This window comes from Emydura macquarii, unplaced genomic scaffold (assembly GCF_026122565.2).
Source record: "Emydura macquarii macquarii isolate MOO-44397 ecotype Brisbane River unplaced genomic scaffold, CSIRO-AGI_Emac_v2 contig_1305, whole genome shotgun sequence".
NCBI lineage: Eukaryota > Metazoa > Chordata > Testudines > Chelidae > Emydura > Emydura macquarii.
Window position 1 is genome coordinate 1,021,144 of NW_027131442.1, and position 20,724 is coordinate 1,041,867.

At 45.1% G+C, this 20,724-nt stretch overlaps 1 protein-coding gene across 1 annotated transcript in view; it reads left to right on the plus strand.

The window, feature by feature from the left end:
* The first annotated feature begins 2,218 nt into the window (after positions 1-2,218).
* Positions 2,219-20,724, plus strand: part of ZDHHC5 (zinc finger DHHC-type palmitoyltransferase 5) — a 44,424-nt gene continuing 25,918 nt past the window's right edge. Inside the window, exons 1-2 of the mRNA XM_067550611.1 lie at positions 2,219-2,386; positions 13,496-14,911. Of these exons, the coding sequence (XP_067406712.1) occupies positions 14,808-14,911 (104 nt within the window). The 5' untranslated portion in view covers positions 2,219-2,386; positions 13,496-14,807. The remainder of the gene's footprint in view (positions 2,387-13,495; positions 14,912-20,724) is intronic.

A 20,724-nucleotide genomic window follows, 5' to 3' on the forward strand; every position in this document is an offset into this window, starting at 1 on the left:
AAGAATTTGGGTTGTCCTGACCCCTCTGTACAGGAGGTGGCGCTGTAGATTAAACTCATATAGTGACTGTCACAAGGCAATAAAGCTCCACTGATTACATGATTCAGTTATAAAAGAGGGTGAATTAGTGGGGAAGGGACAAACTCAAATGTCCCAGTTTAATTAGTGCATTGTGATCTGAGCTAATCACACACACACACGCACACTCAAGCTTTCACTTGTTTTAAGGATCAAAAACTTCACAAGTCAGACCAATTGCTTAGGCAGATGCATATCCCAGTTGCCAGAGATGTGCAGACCTTGGGTGTCCAGGGAGTGCATCAGGACCGCTGCCTAAATGTATCTTCCCCTCCCCCCAGATCACCAGTCCCTTTAAATTTCTGGAAGTGCTTTGGGCCTGGGGGCCAGTGTGAGTGGGGAGAAATAAAACAGGACAAGCCTTGAAGCTGTTGCAACAGGACCTTGTGGCTGGGGAATGCATGATGCTGGAAAGACAAACTAAGGCTAAGAGGTGCATTTTGTGTCCGATAAGCCTGTGGGGTGGAACATCAGCCAATCAGCTATTTACCTTGTTCTTGTCCCTTTTATGATGGTTGGAGCTCGCCCAGGTGAGATGGTAGAACATCAGCATTAGAAAGAGGGGCTGGCCTTATCTGTGCTGAGACTCCGAACATCTGGTTCAATTCCTGGCTCTGTGTGACTTCAGGCAAGATCCTTTGTGTCTTTTGTCCATTTAAACTGTGACTGCTCTGGGGCAAGGACTCTCTCTTACTGTGTCTCTGTGCAGTAGCCAGCATAGTGAGGCCTGATCTCAATTGGGCCCTCTAGGTTCTGCTGTGATATAACAACTTATTCAAGCTCTTGTAAATGGCCCTATTGCCACCAGGCAGTCACCCTCATCATAATACAGGGCTAGCTGCACTTCTGTCATCTCTCTGAGTGCATCCCCTCAAGGCTTTGAGCCTTTACCTGTCCCATGTTGGAATTCCACTATTCTTCTACTAGAGTGGGCCCTGGGCTACAGTCCCTGTGCATCAACTGTGCTTACCCAGTAATGCTGACTGGGTTTGCACCTACATTTCTTCCCTGTGGAGGTCTGTGACCAGCAGTGTACAGTGACTGCACTGACAAAGGATTGTTCAATTGACCAGTGGGAGCAAAGCATTTAGAGAAAAAGGATTTTAAAACAGGCCATATGCATGTCTGTCTTACCTAACAGTTTCTCATCCCTGGATCATAACCTCTTCTAACTTCATATGCCCCAGCAGGGGCCCTGCATTTTAAGCTGCTTGCCTGGAACAACTTCCCCTCGAGAGAGGGTTCCTTTTTAAACTGCTGTAGTCCTTTTGATCTCGGGTTTGCGGACCTTGTGTTGTCCTGCCATTGTCTCTTAACAGTTCTCAGGTGTTTGCAGAGAATAGCTCGAGCTATTCCTTCCTTTCTGTTTTTCTTTACGGCTCACCTGAGTGGGTTGGCATCATGCTTGGTGTATAACCCTGTGCATGGGGGACAAGGAGACAACCCATGCAGTACCCTCTGGAGACTGGGATGGGGGAAGGAGTCATAGCTGCTAGACACCAGGCCTGTGGTGGGCTATATCATGGTGTCAGTGGGCTGGAGGGCATCTACACCACTGACAATGGAATGGGGGGAGGGGGTGTCACACAGGTGGTGCTTGAATTATTAGGGAGTCACTGGGGGGGGGGTCACACACTCTAGACAGTAGGAGAGGGAAGGTACTATACCAGGGAGACACTGGATGGGAGGGGTCATTCCCCCTCTGCTCATTTTTTTAAATAAAGCACCCCTCCTCCAATAATCCATTTAACGAGAGGGTTGAGTCCTTAAAGGCGATAACCCAGCTGAGCCACTAGTAGTGCACATTTTACCACATGCGGGGGGGGGAGCACTGACTGGACAGCGAGGTTGGCAATCAGCCAGGCTGGGTACGAATGTGGCCGCTGGAACAGATTGGGTCTGGGGAGATGGGCTGTTCAGCGCATGCTCAATGATCCGCTCCTCTGTCCCTTCACACCCACCCCGATTGCGGGATGACGTTGCGCACGCGCAGAGCAACGACGTGGGTGTCAGCCTCTCTGGGCATGTGCAAGGGCTCCGCTCTCTCTCTCTCCCTCCCACCCTCTCTAACGCCCCAGCCAATCAGTTACCAGCAGTAGTCGGACGAGCGCGCGACGCGGCACCGGCTGCTGGGGGAGAGGGCGGAGCGCGCGACCTGGGACCCAACCGGCGAGCGCAGCGCGCGAGCCTGCATGAGCTCGGGAGCGCGCGCCTCCTCCCTGCTGCTGGACGCGCCTCTCATACGGGGACGGGGAGCCGGGCCGGGCGCAGGCGGAGGCGGAGGGAGCGACGGCGCGGCGCAGCGCAGGTGAGTGCGGGCCCGGCCCATCTCTACGGACAGGGTGGGGAGCCGGGGCCCCTCACTCACCTCGGGGAGCCGGGGAAAGGCGCCTGGGGGAGGTTGGGCCTAGTCGCCCCCGGCATCGGACGCCCTGGCCCCGAGAGAGAGAGCGAGCTCCCCTCCCCCAGCCTTCCCGCCCCCACAGACCTTTTCCTCCTTCCCCCCCCCCGACACCCCCTCCCCCTCAGCGCCCCGCCCCCACACCGCTTCTCCCCCAAACACATCTTCCCCCCTCAGCGCCCCCGACCCACAGACCCCTTCCTTCTCTAGTGCCCCTGTCCCCCCACTACTACTCCCTCGGAGGGAGACATACCCTGCCCCCTCAGAGAAAGATCCTCCTCCTCAGATGCCCCCACCCCCACACTGACCCTCCCCACACATACACCACCTCAGCGTTCATATCCTCCCCACACAGACATGCACCTGCCCTTCCCCTCCCCCTCAGCACCCCCACTCTGTCCCTCCCTCATAAACACTCCCTCAGCACCCCTATGCTGCTGCTCCCCTACCGAGACCCCACACAGCACCCACAGACCACTCTCCCTTCAGCATCCCCAGCCCTTCACTGCCCCTCCCCTCCAAGAGAGACATCCCTTGAGAGACACCCTTGGAGAGACACCCCTTTAGCACCCACAAGCCTCTCCCTGTGGGGCCCTTCAGGGCCCTTCCCCCACATAGGGAGATACCCCATCATCACCCACAGACCCCTCCCTCTCGAGAGATGCCCACAGCACCCACAGACCCTTGTCCTGATGACCACTCCCCCTTCAGCATCCCTGCCTCCACAGATCTGTGCACCACAGTGACTCTTCCCTGCTCAGCACCTCTGATCCCCACAGATGACTCTCTCCCCAGTTCCCCTACCCCCCCAATATCTGGTCTCCCACAGGACCCTTTTCTTCATGTGTGATCCAGAGACCGCTTGTCCCCTCCCCTCATGTGTGATCCCTTTTCCCCACAGAGACTCTTTTTCCCATATGACCTCTCCCCACTCAGCACATCCTGTATGTGACTATTCCCTAGTGTGGATCCCCCCTCATGTGATACTCTCAGCTGTCCACTATGACTTTCCTGCTGATCCCCTGTTTGATCTCCTCCTCTGCTGTGACACCCTGACACTCCCATGTACTCATATACATTAAGGGGCCACCTTACTCCCCACTATGCAGCCCTTCTTCTTTGTGTTTGTTTCCATGTCGCCCACGTGTAACCTTCCCTCCCCATCCCCGTTTACTCTGGTGTGGATTCTTACTCTCTCTTGAGTCTGCCTTTGCCACTGTGATCCCACTTGTGATCCCTTATTGATTTATTAATTTCCCTGGCCTTACATCCCTCTTCTCATTCTAATGCACCCAGTTATGTTTCCACCCCATCTATATTTCAACTCTTGTTACCTCCATCCCTGGATTATATGCCAGGTTCCTTTGGTAGCCTTCTTCACCACTACTTCTTCTCATGTGCAAGTCCTATTTTCCACTCTTGGAATCTCCATTTCCCTGAATTCTCTCCCTTCCACTGATTACAGTGCCTCCCCTGCATGAAACTTGTTTTTCCTCTCTTGGATTCCCTCTGCTCATTGCATGAAAAGGAAGAGTGCTAGCCTAGGATTTGGGAGACCCAGGTTCAGTTATCAGCTCCATCACAGACTCCCTGCGTGACCATGAGCAAGTCACTTAACCTCTCTGTGTTTCAGTTCTCATCTGTAAAATGGGATATTAGCACTTTCCTACCTCACAGACGTATTGTGAGGCACTCAGATACTATGGTGATGGGGGCCAGATAAATACCTAAAATAGACTTCTCAAATACAATTGCCCTGTATTATGGTCCCATAGATACAGGAAAATTACCACTCATCTACCTGAGTAAATGTCAGTTGTATCCACTTCAAAATTTCTTTACCCCAATATAGGTTCCAATTACAGCTGCAAAAGGAGCCTACAATTCATCCCATTCTAATAAACTCAGGCTAATGACCCCTTCCTGTAAACCTGGGCTGGTGGGGGTCAGGGGATTTTTTTTAAAGTTACTTGTCCCAGGACAGGTTGGATCTCAGATGACTGAGGCAGTTTTTCCTAGTGATTGGGATATTTTTGTACAATAAAGTGTCTTTTGTCACAGATTAACATCTGAGCTGAGGTGCACTGCCTATTATATCCCACTATCACTGAAAATAAAATCTAGCATCTCAACGTTTTCTTTCCAGACCCCGCTGAACAGCCTCTGTCATATGCTGCAGTATGGGGAGAGTGCAGATGGATAAATCTCACATGCATGTATTTTTCAACATGCACTATTGATGCCATCAAATGTGGCCATGAACTAACTGGCAGACAAATCAGTTTTCTGTTGCTGTTTGGTGGCATTTACAAAATAACTGAAAAATTACCCACAAGGGAACTATGTGTAAAATCCAAATTATGCCCCACTCTGAATATTGTACCCTGCCTTTGTAATTCTAAATTATGCCCTGCTCTCAATGTCACCCCTTCCTTCTGTAAATCCAAATTACATACTGCCCTGTCTAAATCCAAATCACCTCCCCATATATGTCTCCAATCTCAGTCTCAGTGTTTGTGGTGGTGACAGAGCAACAGAATGGCAGATGAATTTCAGTGTTGATAAATGCAAAGTAATGCACTTTGAGAAACGTAATCCCAATTATACATGTGAAATGATGGGGTATAAATTAGCTATTACACACAAGAAAGAGATCATAGAGTCATGGATAGTTCTCTGAAAACATCCGCTCAGTGGGCAGCAGCAGTCAAAAAAGCTAACAGCATGTTGGGAACCATTAGGAAAGGGATAGAAAATAAGACAGAAAATATCATAATGTCACTTTATAAATCCATGGTACGCCCACACCTTGGATACTGCATGAAGTTCTGATTGCTTATCTCAAAAAAGATTTATAGAGTTGAAAAAGATAGAGAATGGCAACAAAAATGATTAGGGGTATGGAGCAGTTTCCATATGAGGAGAGATTAAAGAGACTTGGGTTTGTTCATCTTGGAAAAGAGATGACTAAAGGAGGATGTGATTCATTACAATCATGAATGGTGTGGAGAAAGTAATAGGGAAGTGTTATTTACCCCTTCATATAACACAAAAACCAGGGGTCACTTGATGAAATTAATAGGCAGCATGTTTAAAACAAACAGAAGTACTTCTTCACAAACATACAGTCAACCTATGGAACTCATTGCTGGGGGATGTTGTGAAGTCCAAAACTATAACTAGGTTCAAAAAACAATTAGATAAATTAATGGAGGATAGGTCCATCAATCTCTATAAACCAAGGTGGCTAAGCCTCTGTCTGCCAGGTGCTGGGATTGGATGACAGGGAATGACTAACTTGATGATTGCCCTGTTCTGTTCATTCTATCTAAAGCATCTGGCATTAATCACTGTTGGAAGACAGGATAGTGGGCTAGATGTATCTTATATGAGAATCAGGTCAGACCAAAGGTCCAAGTTTTATTGGCATGAGTTTGGGATGACAGTTACCCATGAGTTGTGAAGCTCTTTATATTATAATATATATATATATATAGATAGATAGATAGATAGATATAAAAATAAACTCCCAGATTGCTTTCTGATATGTTATGTATTCTGATACCTGCTTTAAAGAAGCACCCCAAAATAAAATCTTAATAGATTAAACTTCACTCACCCCGTCCCACCCTATCACTTATCCTGCGGATTCAAGGATAAAGGCCTTTTTTTTTTTTTTTTTTTTTTGGTATTTACAGTCTTTACTTATAGATGATTGTTTGTAGTTTTCCTGTTTTCACTCAGGTTAATGTTCCTAACCTGTTTCATTTTAGGCTGAAATTTTCCATGCTTAATCTTGGCCTAAAATGAATTTTTCTAGAATACAAAATGTAACTAGGTCTAAACTAGAATTTAAAAGTGTGATGTTAGGTTGAGTTATCTAGTTGGATCTCGTAATACCATCTCAATCTCTACTCAAGACAAAGCAATTGTATTTTCTAAAGTTTTAGAAGGTGTAACATCTCACTTTTAAATCTTAAACTGGACAAGGTCTGTTTTTGGGAGTTCACACCTCTAGGGAAGTGTAGTAAGTGTGTGCATTATTGCAGCCAGTGACTTGTGTTTCTGACAGGCAGTCCAGTTTTGCAAATAGGACTGAGGCAGGAGATCTGGGTTTTATTCCTGACTCTGCAACTGGAGTCACTGTAACACCTTGGGCAAGACACTTCACTTTTGTTTCTCATCTGTGAAATGGGGATAATACTTGCCCTCCTTTGTAAAGCACTTTGAGATCTATGGATGGAAAGCAGGGCTGCATGTATTTACTAGTAGTAGTAGCAGCTAGCTAGCATACAGGTATTGAGTAGGCACCAATTTGGTGCCTGTTACCTCTGGAGTAAGTCTTTTGCCCCTCCTTTTCTTTTTTCTCTTTTAAAAAAAAAATCTGGAAAATGAAATCCATAAAACTACCATTGATGCAAAGTTTACATCTCATAGTAGGAACTGCAAATAAGGAAAAGCAAAAGTTAAAGTCCCGTTTCCCTCCCCCCCTCCCTCCCCTAGCAACATTAACAACTTGTGTGTAATATTTTCTATTCAGTGTTTTTTTTACATATTCTCTTTAAGAAGAAAAACAGGAGAAGAAAATTGACTGATAAGATCTTTGATACGATGACTGTTTTTTTGTTATTTATGAACAGTGCCTAGCACAATTGGACCCTAATTTCTCACTGGGCTCTCTGGAGGCTTCCTCATTACAAATAAGATATTTCATATGAACAGTGTACACAAGTTAATGTTGCTCTGGGAATCTTAATATTTTCATTTCCTGACTCTGATTTTGAGCTGTACATCCCTACAATTGCATTAATACAGGATACATTTTGCATTTAACTTTTAGATTCAGATGTAAACTACAGATTAAAATTATCTATCTAATGTTATATTTGTCCTTAATGAAAAGATGCCTCTCACTACCCAGATGCTGTGTTAAGGCCCTTCATTTTCAGCTTTTATTTTGTTCAGAATTTCTCAGGAATTTCTCAGTGTTTGTTACAAAAATTTTAAAACTTGAAAATCAGTGCAAAATATTAACTTCACTTTTTTTGGGGGTAATATCAAGGTTAATATTAGGGGATGGGGGGGACAGAAAAAAGCAACAAATAGAGAAAAGTCTTGTATTGAAAGTAAAAGCAGTGTAATGCTATGGTGTTTTTCAAGAACTGCTCATTAGTAGTACACACACGTGTGTGTTTTTGCATATTTTCCACTATGCCTTACATTAACGAACAGCCTTGCATTTATACTTAAACTAATTTATTATTAACATAAATACATCTACATCTAGTGGATTGGATTTCCTTAAAATAATCAGTAATTTCATGTATTTGAGTGGTCCAAATTTCGGATGAATATTGGTTAAATATATATATATATATATATATATATATATATATATATATATATATATATATATATATATATATATCAATCAAATAATAGCTTTTGTAAAAGCTGGGAATTTTCTGGTAAAAACTGAAACCCAACTGTCTTATGTGTCATATGGATGATCTTCCCCGCAGAGAGGTGCTGGCTGGAATGCCTTTCAGATCCCATCGGCATCTCTCCAGGCTGGAAACCAGACGTGGTTGTAGAGGGAAGTGATGTGCTTCTTTTGTTGGTGAAGAGTGAGACTCCTGCTCTGGATCAGCTTTATGTTACTGGCAGCTGGATTGGCCTATTTAAAAATACTATGTAAATCTCCCAACTCAGCCATTCTTAAGTTTGGATGATGAATTTTAAAAATGGAGAAGGGTCAGTTGTGACTATAAAATTATCAATTCAGAGTCCAGTGGAAGGGAGGGGCTGAGCTCCTGGGCTGGCCAGTGTATTTCTATTCAGAAATGGAAGAGGAAGGAAGAAATTTAACGGGCATTTCATGCAGTACAAAGGCATAGAATGGTGAAAAGAGTGTATTATTGGTGTTTAACTTCTCCAAATGAGTTGTAGGTTTATACTAACCAAGGGCAGACTCGATGGTTGAGGGGATCAGGAATGGGGTATAGGACGCCATTGTTCTAGATTCTGTGCAAACACAGAACAAAAAAATGGTCCCTACCCCAGAGAGCTTTTAATCTAAGTGAGCTGGCTGTTCAGTGGACTGTGCCATATATACTGAGTTGGGTTTTGTTTAATTTGGATTGGGATAGATAACTACATCACACAAACCACCGCTGTATTTGGCAAAACAATGCAGACTATGGAATTGGTCATGGAGACTGAACTCCCCTCTCCTCCCCATTAAGCTGATCTCCTTTGGGCAAAGGTGAAGCATGGTGTGTATGGGGAAACTTGTAGTGCCTATACTGTTGTGTTACAGAGATTTAAACAGAAACTGCAATGATTAGCAGTGACCTTGGAAATAAGTAAGGAAATGTTGTGAAATCATTACAGATTGTTTCTGTAGCATTGTGAATGTGCACTGTTCTTTACAAAGAATAGAGCAAATCATGTTCCTTGCCCTATAGGTCTGATAGTCTAGGATTGATGAGATACAGGGCAGTAGTTCAGGCAAGGGGAAGAAAGACTTGTGGGGAGGAAAGCATGCTGGGAAAGATTTTTCAGAGAAATGGATTTTGATGAGAGATAGGGCTTCTGGCAGACAGAGTGAGACTGTTTAGGTATGTAAGAGGAAGTATAGTGTAAGACCCAAAGCTGAGAGGAGGAAGAGATGATGAAAGGAGGAGGATTGAGAGAGGTTTGGGAGGAGCTATCAGGAATAAGTGGGTATGAGAAGAGGACAAAATTAAAGCAGGTTTATAGGCAGGTGTGAGATCATGCTGGGTTTTGTAGATAAGGAAAGGGAGCTTGAATTTGATGAGGTGGAAAGGAGGATGAGAAATAATTGTGGCATTTGGGGAGGCCTAGAGGCAGAAAGGTCAGAGATGGGAGAAATGGAGGTGAGAGATGAATGAGATGTGGTGAAAGGCATGAGCAGTGGGGTTAGCAAGGAAAGTGCAGATCCTGGTGATATCAGAGAGGAAGATACAGGACATAGAGAGAATGTGGGTGTGGAGGGAAGAGTCGAAGATGCTGCTGGGTGGTGAGCTGGGGAAACAATTACAGTGGATTTGTCATTGAGGGTAGAAGGGGGAAGGCAATGGAGAAGGATTGGAAGGGAAGATGGGATGCTCAGTGTTGAGTGATTGGGTTGGATGAGGCGGTCAGAGCAGCTGGAGATGAGAGATTGGGCAAAGTGGTGAGGGGTGAATTTGGAAATCATCCTTAGGTGGTGGCTGACTCCAGGGAAGTGGAAGTGGAAGAAAAGGAAAGCAAGGGACAGAATCCTTGGAGTCATAAGCAGAGAGAGGGAGACAAGATAACAAGGAGCCACCAAACAGACACTGAAATTGGGGTCAGCTGGATGAGAGGAAAAACAGAAAATCTGCTAGGAAGGGGTAGGAGAGAGTGATCAATGGTGCTAAAGGTAGCAAGAGCAGAGAAAGGCTTCTTGGTCTTAGTGTGGAAGAGGTGGTCAGCTCCCTCGATGAGGACAGTTTCAGTGGTGTGGAGAGGATAACATTGTGTTGGAGGTAATGGAAGGGAGAATTATAGGGAGCAGGAGTAGAGAGCTCAGCATCTCATGACTAAAGGCAGGGTATTTTTAGCAGGCAGCAGGGCACAAGTGAGCTTTTGTAGGCGAATACAAAAAGAACAGAGGAGAGCATGGCTGAAAGTAAGGGAGAAAGAGGGGACAGGCAATGAGCTGGTGGTAGATAAACAGGAGACCTTAGAGACAATGATTTGGGAGAGGAGAATGTTGGCATGAGGAATTGAGTGCATCAGGGGAATCGTAGAATTAGACCGAATCAATGGGATTTTTGGAGGGATGAGTTTGAAAAATATTTTGTTTAGCTTGTGTCTGCACTTGGCACCGATTGATACCAATGTAATTACAAGGAGAGTCATTCAAAAATATGTTAAAGTGAGCTTCTCTTCAGGAATCAAATATTCTAGAAATACCCCACCTGGTGGCAGACCATGTCTGTGACCTTTTACACTTGCATTTAAGGGCAGCAGCAAATGTCTTACTGATTGAATAATCCCAACTAACTAATGGTCAGTCCTATTACTGTGTGGTTTGGGCATGCAAACAACCTGGATTCTGTTTCCTAGGTTTGTCCCTTAGGGTTGAAGGAACAAGTGTTCTTGCAGCTGCAGAAGGTGCCTGAGCAGGCCTTGAAGTGGGAGTGCATGTTGCTCTCAAACAACTTTGGTAGATGATCAATGATCAGATTGGTAGACTCCAAAGAGAGTTCCTCCCCCCCCTCAGTCTGCCAAAGCAAGTTAGTGCAGGGGTGGGATTAACTGGGGACTCTTCTTGAGTTGCAGGGAGCTTTTGGAAGCTGAGGGGAAGGTTGAGTGAGCACAGGAACATTAAGGCATTTTATGGGATGGGGACTTGTTCTTGGATCAAGGCATCTGGGAGCAGAGAAATGAGCAGGTCACTTGTCATTGGGGGTGGGGAATTAGGAGTTTGCACCTCACCTTTCCAGATCCCTCCCTCCCCTAGTGTTACCTTCAGGAGAGCTAATCCATTCAGCCTCCTTCCTTCCTTGGTAGAGACATTCAGCACTCCCATCGTTACCCTAATGAGGAGCTTGCAGGCCAGCTTCCTCATTGCACTACCTGTCTGTTTCTGTACTGAGATGAGCTGGCAATGGAGTCTGGGCTCTTCCAAATCTAGAGCATTGCAGATTGCTCCAGCTGCTGGCAACAAACACACAACTTGTGACCCAGTGCACTCATAATTTGGTGGAGGCTTGAGAGCAGTGTATACCATGTCAGCTCGGGCCTTAGTTACTCCGGGGGGGGGGAGGGGGTCTGACAATTAGAGAAGATTAGTTGAGTGGGTAGCTAGACAATATGCGAGAAAGCCTGAGTTTCAGCGGGAACATTAGGATACCTTGGAAAATATCTATCTTGGCTAGGCAGAACAGTGATTACTCTGTGCTGTGGGCAGGCGGATGTAGGTCTGTGCTGAAGGTCTCAAACAAAATAAACTCCCAAAGTCTGATAGTACACTTATTTGTTTGCATCTTTAAAACTTGCAATCTTATTTCAATCGAACGTCCTTTCAAATGGGTGGACTATCCTGTTACAGTAGATAAGCATGTTAGCTGAGTGTTTCTGCTAAGGCAGTCAGTAGTGACATAATTTAAATGTTGGCATTGATGTCCTCCTCAAACTTCAGCGTTAACATGCCACTAAGATGATTGTGAGTTAGTTCATACTAGAGCTGTTGTCTCTCTGCATGCTCTGTAATACAGCAGCACAGTGATCACGTTTGTAAAGCTTTATCCCTCTGTGTTCTAGGTTCTCCTCACTTGTGGGGAAACTGAGTACTTGCCACTACTGCAGCTCAGAATTTCCCTCAGAAACATCAGAGTGATGAAATTGACAAGATGCTTCTGCCCATGAAGTTCTGCATAGTTGATGTGAAAATGACCAGTCTTGTCAGTTACACTCCACTGCTGATTGGGATAGCCAAGAGCAGCAATAGAGTGAAATTGGAGCTGTCTGCAGACTCAGAAACCATAGCACTGCAGAGTCACATTTGGAAAGGTTTCCTTTCAATCATGTAGGATAGAAACTTAAATTCTTAAAATATAAGATTAGATTCCGCAGAAACAAAAGCGGAGACCTTCCTCACTTAGAAAGGTTTCTTACTCTGCTCTGGTGATTGAATGAGTGGATATTTCAAGCTTTGTTTTAACACTTAACTGATTGTAGTCTGTATTGTAATTAACTGTAGTAATTAGAATATATCCTTAATGTCATGCTGTAGTTCTTTCAAGACCTAGGAATGTCAGTCTGGCATATTTAGTCATCACTAAAAATCATCTAAAAAAGAGATTGAGAGAAGTAAAAGAGATGGCAAAATTAAAATAGAAAAATGAAAATAGTTACAGGTCTGTAATTTGGTACCTAGTGTAATAATAAAGGCTTCATGATAAAACATGGAGGCAGTGGAGTAGAGAATGTACTACAAATAAAGTTGGAACTGAGCAGAGTTGTTATAACAACAATAATCAATGAAATATAATCTTTGCCTAGGTTGTTTCTGAGCTGTGATGGGTTCACTGGCTTTCGACTTCTTGTGCGGGTTGCTACCTCCTGATTTTTATTTTCAGAGAGAAGTTTGTTTTTCCTGCATTTTATGTGTTGGAGAAGGAATCCGACTCCTTCACTCAAGTTATATCATAGGTCAGACCTCCTTTTCCTAGGCTAAATAGACTAATCAGGGCTTTTCTAATGAGAATTGCACTCTTCATGCAACGTAGCCATGTGTAAATGTGTTCAACAGGGCTGGGTTTTTCTGTGGGCATCTCTTGCCCAGCTTTGAAGGATGGCAATAAGATTCTTTGAGGTGTTTCCCATTTTCCCCCTGCCTTCCCAGCAAAGGATCCAAACCTCTGATTATCTATCCCTTTCATTCCATGGGAGCAGGACCCTAGTTTGGGCTAGGGATCCTTAAATTGTAATTTCTAGAAAAAACATGAACATAGGACTAGAAGCCTGAGTTCTAATTTCTGCTCTGTCATTGACTCCTGTGGTTTGGGACAAGTTGCTCAACTTTTGAGCCTCAGTTTTCGTAACAATAAGATGAGGGTAATACCTGAGACTGGTTAGTTAGTGGACAATTGTGAAGTTCCTTGAGGATGGAAAGTGATGTTGAAGGCCAAAATGTGAGTGTTTATTAACTAAAAATAACACACAACTCTCACTGAGAGATAAGCTATCATGCCATTTTTGCACATGTAGAAACTGATGTCTCAGAAAAGTTAAGTGACTCGCCCACGCCTACAGAATGAGTCTGTGTCAGAGTTGGGTGAGAACTCAACATCTCTGATCCCCAGACTGGTTTTAAGATCTCTAGACCATGGTTTCCTCTTGAAACTAATACTTATATAATACCTTGAAGACTCAAAATGCATTATTAGTATTAAATATCTGTTAAATGGTTATTTTTCTTGACTTCCCTTGTTAATTTGAATATTTTTTGTTTTTTTCTAGATAAAGAGTGGAGTTCCAGATGTCAAGTTTTTAAATTATTTTATATAGATTTTTTTTAAAAACAAATATGGATTGAGGAACAGTTTTATATGGAGGAGGGAGGTGAAAATGGAGCAGCTTGGAACAGCCTGAGATCCCCAGGCCATGGATGAGAAGGACCCAGTCAGCATTGTTTTAATTATCAGTTGCATTCTGGAGTGTTAACAAAGTTGTCTGAAAACTTTCAAGTCTCACCTCCCCCACTCCTCCAAGCATTTTGTGGAGACTCACTACAGAAAAGATTTGAAATTCAATTTTGTTTATAAAAACCGAGTGGAAGCTAGACCTGTTGAAGAGTTTGGGTGTCATACAAAAGGGAACAAATAAGAAGAGGACGAAAACACACAAACCAACTGACCTCGCCCTCCAACCCCCCTTTCAAAGAAAAGGATTTACAGCTCAACCTCGCACCAGCTGTTACCCGGCTTTAGCCGTCAAGAGAGAAATAAATAAAATTAAACAACCACCGCTAGCCAACCTCCGATCCTGGTGAAATCAGAGAGGGTGTTTCTGCGACTGTCTCTGGCGAGGGGGAGGAGAGGGCCAAGCGGTCTGAGGAAGACAGGCACATTGTTTCAGGATAACCCCCTCCCCTTGAGCAGTGACTGGAGGGACTGCTGGACACTAGGAGCAGATTAAAAAGGAAAAGGAAAGGAGGCTTCCTTGCAGTTTCGGGGTTTACTCAAAGAAATCTGATGTCAGCTTGCTCCTGAGTTGGCTACCTTTCTTGGAGCATTCACCAAGGTGGAAAGGGCTTCCCCAGCTTGGCTTCCCTCCATGTGCCATAGAGTCCTGCATCGTTCATTTGCCACTTTCCCCACCCTAACCCATAAAATCTCTTTGCCTCCACGGATCAAGAAAGTCCTTGGCTGCTCCCACTGTCATGTTCCAGCAGTAGTTTAAATTGGAATTCAGTTTCCCATTTTTAATTTTTTTTTTTTTTTTAAATCTCTTTCCTTACATCCCCAAACTCTCAGGGGGGCAGTGTGGACTCCCTTGGATATGTTCTTGGGCCTCTCCCTTCAGGGATTGGTGTGGATCCTTCCTCTGGATTGATTCCTCCTCCGTTCTGCTCCATTTGGAACTTTCTCTAAGTGTATTTCAGGAAGTTGGGTAACTGCTTTACCCCCAAGACTTCTCCCTTCCTTCTTTCCCCTCTGCCCCCCTCCTCCTCCCTTCTTTTTTGAAGGTCTCCTCCCCCTTTTTGTGTCCATTCTGACTCCAGTTGGGCCTGGGCTATGCTGCAGGGCGGATCCCCCACCAGAACTCCAACATGCCAGCAGCATCTGGAAAGAGGTTCAAACCCAGCAAATACGTCCCGGTCTCAGCTGCTGCCATCTTCCTAGTTGGAGCCACCACTCTCTTCTTTGCCTTCACGTGAGTTCAGATAGCTTGCCAGGTATGGGGAGCTGGGCATGCGGACAAGTGACCTAGGACTAGCTCAGATATCAAATTGGCTACATACTCTACTATGACTGAGTGCAGTGATTAAAGTGGGGTGACTTCATACAGGAGTTAATTTTTTGTCAGGAGCCTGCTAAAGAGATGGGAGGGGATGCTGCCTTTTCAAGTCTAAAGTCTGGGCTCTGCAATTGTGCTTTTAAGTGTCTGAGTGGGCCCCCGACCAGCCCCCTCACCTCCTGAGTTCAGATATATTTTAATTGGGCTTTTCCAGTCAAGCTGAAATCAGAGGAAATGGCACACACTGAATCCTATCCATTTGCCAAAGCAAGGTGCCTTGTAGCTGTTGAGCCACAATTTTCTGCTTCTTGCTGTCTTTGGACATTTGTAATAACACACAAGCCTTAGCTCACTGTTCCTATCACAAATCATCCTGTGGGTGAATAGTGGCCCCATGTGGCCTCTGTATCTGAGATGAATCTGGAAGAATTTTTATGTATTGTGGATAACCAAAGCCAGAAGCAGTTTGTTGGATCAGGGTAGGATGGTGGGTGGGGGTGTGTGTGTAAAATAATTATTTAAAAAGTTGACAGAATTGACTTGGAAGCTACAAGGGAAAGTTCAAGAAGTCCTTGGACCTCTACACAGTCCTTTCCTATCTGATTCACTCGCTGCAGTTAATCTCAGATTTTACCCTAGGGTGGTGTGAGGGGTTCTGTATCTCTGGAAAGGGACTTGATTGGGGAATAACCATGCCAGGAGCTGGTGAGTAAGCTAATCATGCTGGATGTGGTAGCTAACCATGCTGGATGCTGGTGGGCATGGGTATGGGAAAGCATTGAGATATAATAGTGCTAGTTGATGTGTCGGGGCTAGGGGATGACTGTACCAGGTATGATGTTATGGGAGAATCATGCCCCATGTTCACCCCTCAGCTTTGAGGGGCTTTTGGATTGTGCTGTGCTTCAACCTCTTTTTTCTGGTGGGATAAGTAGTTTTCTTTTTCATCTTCATTTGGGGCAGAGCTGAGCAAGTTCTGGATTCAGTGGCAGGCAGAGAAAGTAAGACCTCAAGGCCTGGGAAGGATGCAGCTTATGTGAATTTTTGCTGTTCCCATCTCATCCCCCATTGCTGGAAGAGTGTCTTGATTTAGAGCTATGTGAGCTAGAACCAGCAATGCACTGAGTAGCTCAGGTGCCCTTGATCTTTAAGACTCAGTGCATATTATACACTGCATACAGGGTGTGGCTGTGGCTCTGCTAAATACTAGGGTATGCAGGAACCCCAGAGCACAGTGAATAATAGTCTCCCTAACTCCATTCAGTAAAATAGCAGTACATATGTGACTTCTGAGGGATTAAAGCTAGCACAGGGAGTGGGAATGATCTGTATGCTGGAGAGGTTCATGGTCAAAGCAATGAGATGTTGCCTCTTTGTTGAAGTCCCCATACTTCTTCAAACCACCATTAGGTTTTCCCTCCAGTGCCTGCTGGTAACCATGTGTGTTGGATTCTGGAAATGTTAGAATTATCCCAGTATGAGAAATATCCTGATTTTTGGTGTGAAGTGAAATCTTACTAGTGTTAGGGCTCAGTCTCATTGCAGAGGAGAAGATGAAAGTGCGTTGAGTGCTCAGATGTCCCCTTTTTCCAGGGTGGACTTTAATTGAGCCTCCCTCTGGTTGGCCACCTGGCCCCATCTGTGGCTTTAATCTTGCTGAGGTTTGAGAATGGCTTCTTCTCTCCTTCAACATCTGTGGAGTGGGGGAAGTGGTTATGAAGCTTCAGCCACTGAGTAAAGATTAATCAAATACTCAGGATAGACAGAGCTCAAACGTACCAAATATAGACCAACCAAGACTGATGCAGAAGAGAAGTTTCCCTTCAGAACCTACCCAACTCCGGTGGAGTCAACTGTCAGTCAAGCTCTTCTTCCCCTCCCTGCCTGTCTGGATGCTGCACTTCCTTTTTAGGGGTCTCTCCTCGGTGCTTCTCAAACACTAGCTGCTCTGTTGCACATCTACCAGATGGAATGAGTGGGATGCTGCAAAGTGCTCTTGCCTCTGGGAACAGAGGGGCAGCTGAGAAGTCCACTTCGCTCAGTTCATGAATTGTCTTGCCATTTCTGAAAGTCTTTTATTAGGCCTTGGGCAAGAATTTTATCCACTGAGTGGTGTTGTCTGAACCCTAGCTTTGAAATGGAGGAGCAACTAATATTGGTTGGCATAGGGGTTGATGAGTGCTGTGGGAAACACCTTATATGAGATGGTAGATGTTGATTTGTTCAACGGGGGAGTGGAAAGAGAGAGGCAGGGCATGTATTTTTTTCCCCTTGCTATTTCATCATATAAAGTTGCAGAGTTGAAAGAGCAGTTGGAGAGTATTGGAGGGTAATGTATCTAGATCAGAAGGGCTGGTTTGATTCACCCCAAATCACACTGGGGAGCACTGACATTGTGTCCCGTAGCCCTCAAAATTTCCAGCTCAGGGACACAGGCATCTATTTTATCAGACATGCTTTAGTCTTCACTTGGACTCAGGTGCTGATAAGTGAAAGGAAGACATCATCTTGCCATTTTGGGCTGTAAAATATCATCCCCCTGAGAAGTAAATTGATTAATGGTGCCAGCCTGGTCATGTAGCAGTGTGTGCAAAGGGGAAAGATTTGGGGGTTGCACCCCAGATTTGTCCCTTGCTCCATGAGCTGTCATTCATGGCATTTCCATGCTGGGATAAGATGCACAGCCTGTTATGCATTCATTGTGATATGCAACATCTCACAGTGGTACAGAAGGGTATAAATAGAGGAGAAAAGGGGGCAGTCGTCCGTCCGTCGTCGTCGTCGTCGTCGTCCCCCCCCCCCCCCCCCACACACACACACACACACACACACACACCCCCCCCCAATCTGTGAGCCAGCAGCTGGACAGTTGTGAAAAATCACCAAGTAGAAGGGTGAGCTCACCCCTCCCCTTAGATCTCATCCCAGGGCTGCAAGCTGCAAAGCCTTGTTGCGATTACTTAAACACCTGCACTGTTGAACAGGTTTGTTTAGGATGGAAATGCCTGGGCAGAGTCACTTAATTGTAGGTCAGTTCAAGTTGTTTAGCCTACTTTACAGCGTCGAAGTAAAACTCAAAGCACCGCCAGGCCAGCAGCACAACCTAGAAAGGCCAAAACAGTGCATTACCAGTTAGATTATTGAGGGCTATGTTGTATTGTTTCCTTCTGAGACTGAGTCTCCTCTTGCACCTTTTTTTACACAGCTGCTTGAGTGGCTTCTAAAGCAGTGGGAGTGGGGTGGAAAGGAACATAAAGCTGCAAATCTGATTTTACTTTCACTTGATAACAATTCTTGAAATTGAATAATTTTCCTTGTATTTTCCCTCTGTCACTTGTAAGCTCCCTGGTTTGTGGCTATAAACAGGCCACACCCCTTCTGATTTCCCTGGGCAGTGACAGCAGCAGTCAGGTGATACTGGTGCAAGCCTGGTATGTTTGTCTGCTCCCACCACAGCCAATGGCCAGGTACAGGAGCAGCCCAGCCCAAAACTGCCTCAGTAGGATTGCTCACTAGGGCTGTCTCGTTTACTGCAGGGTTGCTTACAAGAGCTGTGCTGCTGGCATTGGTCCCTAAAGCATTTGATTTGGAAAACACAACACACATAGTTACACAAAGTTAAATAAACAGAAAAGAGATGAGGAGAAAGAAGTAGGTTCCATGTAAAGACTTCCAGGCCTCTCGTTGGCCCGTGATAACATTCCTCAGCAATGGGGTGTGAGAATCGGACCGGTGCCTGGGTTTCTGTTTACTCTGTCTACAGGCTGTCTTTGGAGACTTCATAATTGTGTGGCCCGTGTGGATCCTTCACTGCATCTTTCCAGTATGTAAGCTGTGCTGCCCATTGGTCCATCCAAGACCTGACCTAGGAATTACACACCTAAGCCAAGAAGTCCATTTTAATTTATGGACTTAATTAGGAGAGGCATCAAATCACATAATATGGTTTAAACTAATTAGGGCTGTCGGTCACTGTTGGGGAGAGGCTGAGCAAACAATATTGGCTTGAGTGAGAATAAAGGAGATGGGGCATGTTCCCCATTTTCCTCTTGGAAGGGGGAAGAAGCTGTGAATTTGTATTGGGGTCTTCTGAACATTTCCTATCATTTAGGACAAAGAAAGCCCTTTGGGGTCCTCTTATCCATTTCTCTCTCCCCTCCCTTCACACACAATGCAGATTAGGGTCCCTGCTTCCCTGAGTTTCAATAAGTCTAGTTTTCAGTGTCTTTCCCCTTTGAAGACAATTTGGCCATCTATATAATGTCACCTTTCACAGAGGTTTCTTAATGTCCAGCTGTGATTTGTCCCTTTGTGCGAATTCATCCCAGAATTCCTAACTACCCTCTGTCTGGCTCCCTGATTTAGCCAGTTAAATTGCCCACTTCCCCAAACAAGCTGCCATTTCTTATGTTTTAGTCTGTATCCAAAAAGCAGCCTGTGGATGCTAACACCTTATTCCCCATCCTCCCTCAGTCACCCCAATCCTTTTCCTTATGGGCATTCTGCAGACAAAAAAGCACCATCCAAATGCAAGCATGGATCTGAGTTTTCAGCTTGCTTCATTTCAGTCAGAGGGATGATGACTGGGGTATGGATTCTCTGCCCTGCCTCTTGGTCCCGAGCTCAACCTGTCCCAGATCAGAAGTGATGGAAATTCATTGGCTCACAGCGATTTGGTTCCTATTTGAAATGAGTTGAAGGGTGTGTGGGGTGCAGGGATTGTGTTGGATCTTTCTTTACAATAAGCCTATTCCTATGCCACTTGAATGCCTTATATTTGTTAAAGTGAATATGCACATCTGTTTTTCACTTTGTTGGGGGCATTTTGGTGGCATTAATTTGGGCAGGCTGGATTGTAATGGATCTTTTATCTTGTTCTGAAGGTGCTGAGATTTATGGTCACTCTGATCTCTCTTGAGTTCTTTGAGTTTGCCTGATTACTGAGAAGGCTCAGTCTCCTACAGTCACATGAGTCCATATCACAAAAACCACTGGCATTGATTTTTCCGTTTGTCAGTCTCAGCTGAGAATCCAAGGACTGAATGGGCCATGGAAATTTAACTTCCTTTTCCAGGGGAAGAAATGAGAACTTGCTCCTGCCCCACAAGGGTGGGTGGGCAATAGTAAAAGTAAAGCAGGAAGGGTGGAGTAGAAACACAGTAATCAGATTTGCCTGGAATTGGGTTTGAAGTAGGATGTGGTTTGGTATCAGGCCTCCCATTGGGTCTGTCACAGCCAGGCTAAGCAGAGGGTCCTAACTGCATTACACCCCTTGCAGTCATGACAAAATGGTTCCACCCACATGGAACTGGAGGGTTATTTGCAATGAGGCTTTAGAGAGAAACTGGAAAGGCTGTGATCTCTGCCCTGTTTCTCCCCCCTCTGTTCTCCCCCCAAATAACAGTTCAGCCAGGTGAATGTGATAATGCCAGCAACATCTGCTCTTAATCCATACAGAGGGAAAGGTCGGAGTTCAGCACCAGAGTCAGAAGTGCAGGTTGTTTCTTGTGGAGTAACTGTCTCCCAGGGGAAAGTGAAATAGCCACTAGAAGAGGAAGAGGAGAGGGCTTGGAGGGTGGGATTGAGCCTGTGCTGTAACTGCTGTCTTTGTGGGGAGAGGAAATTCTGGCTGCATTAAAGATCGTAGGCTATGGAGTAATTGGTTTCTTCCAGTGTGACTAGCAGAGAAACCCTCTATGCCCCTCAGCTCCCAAGGTGTGACTAAGTTT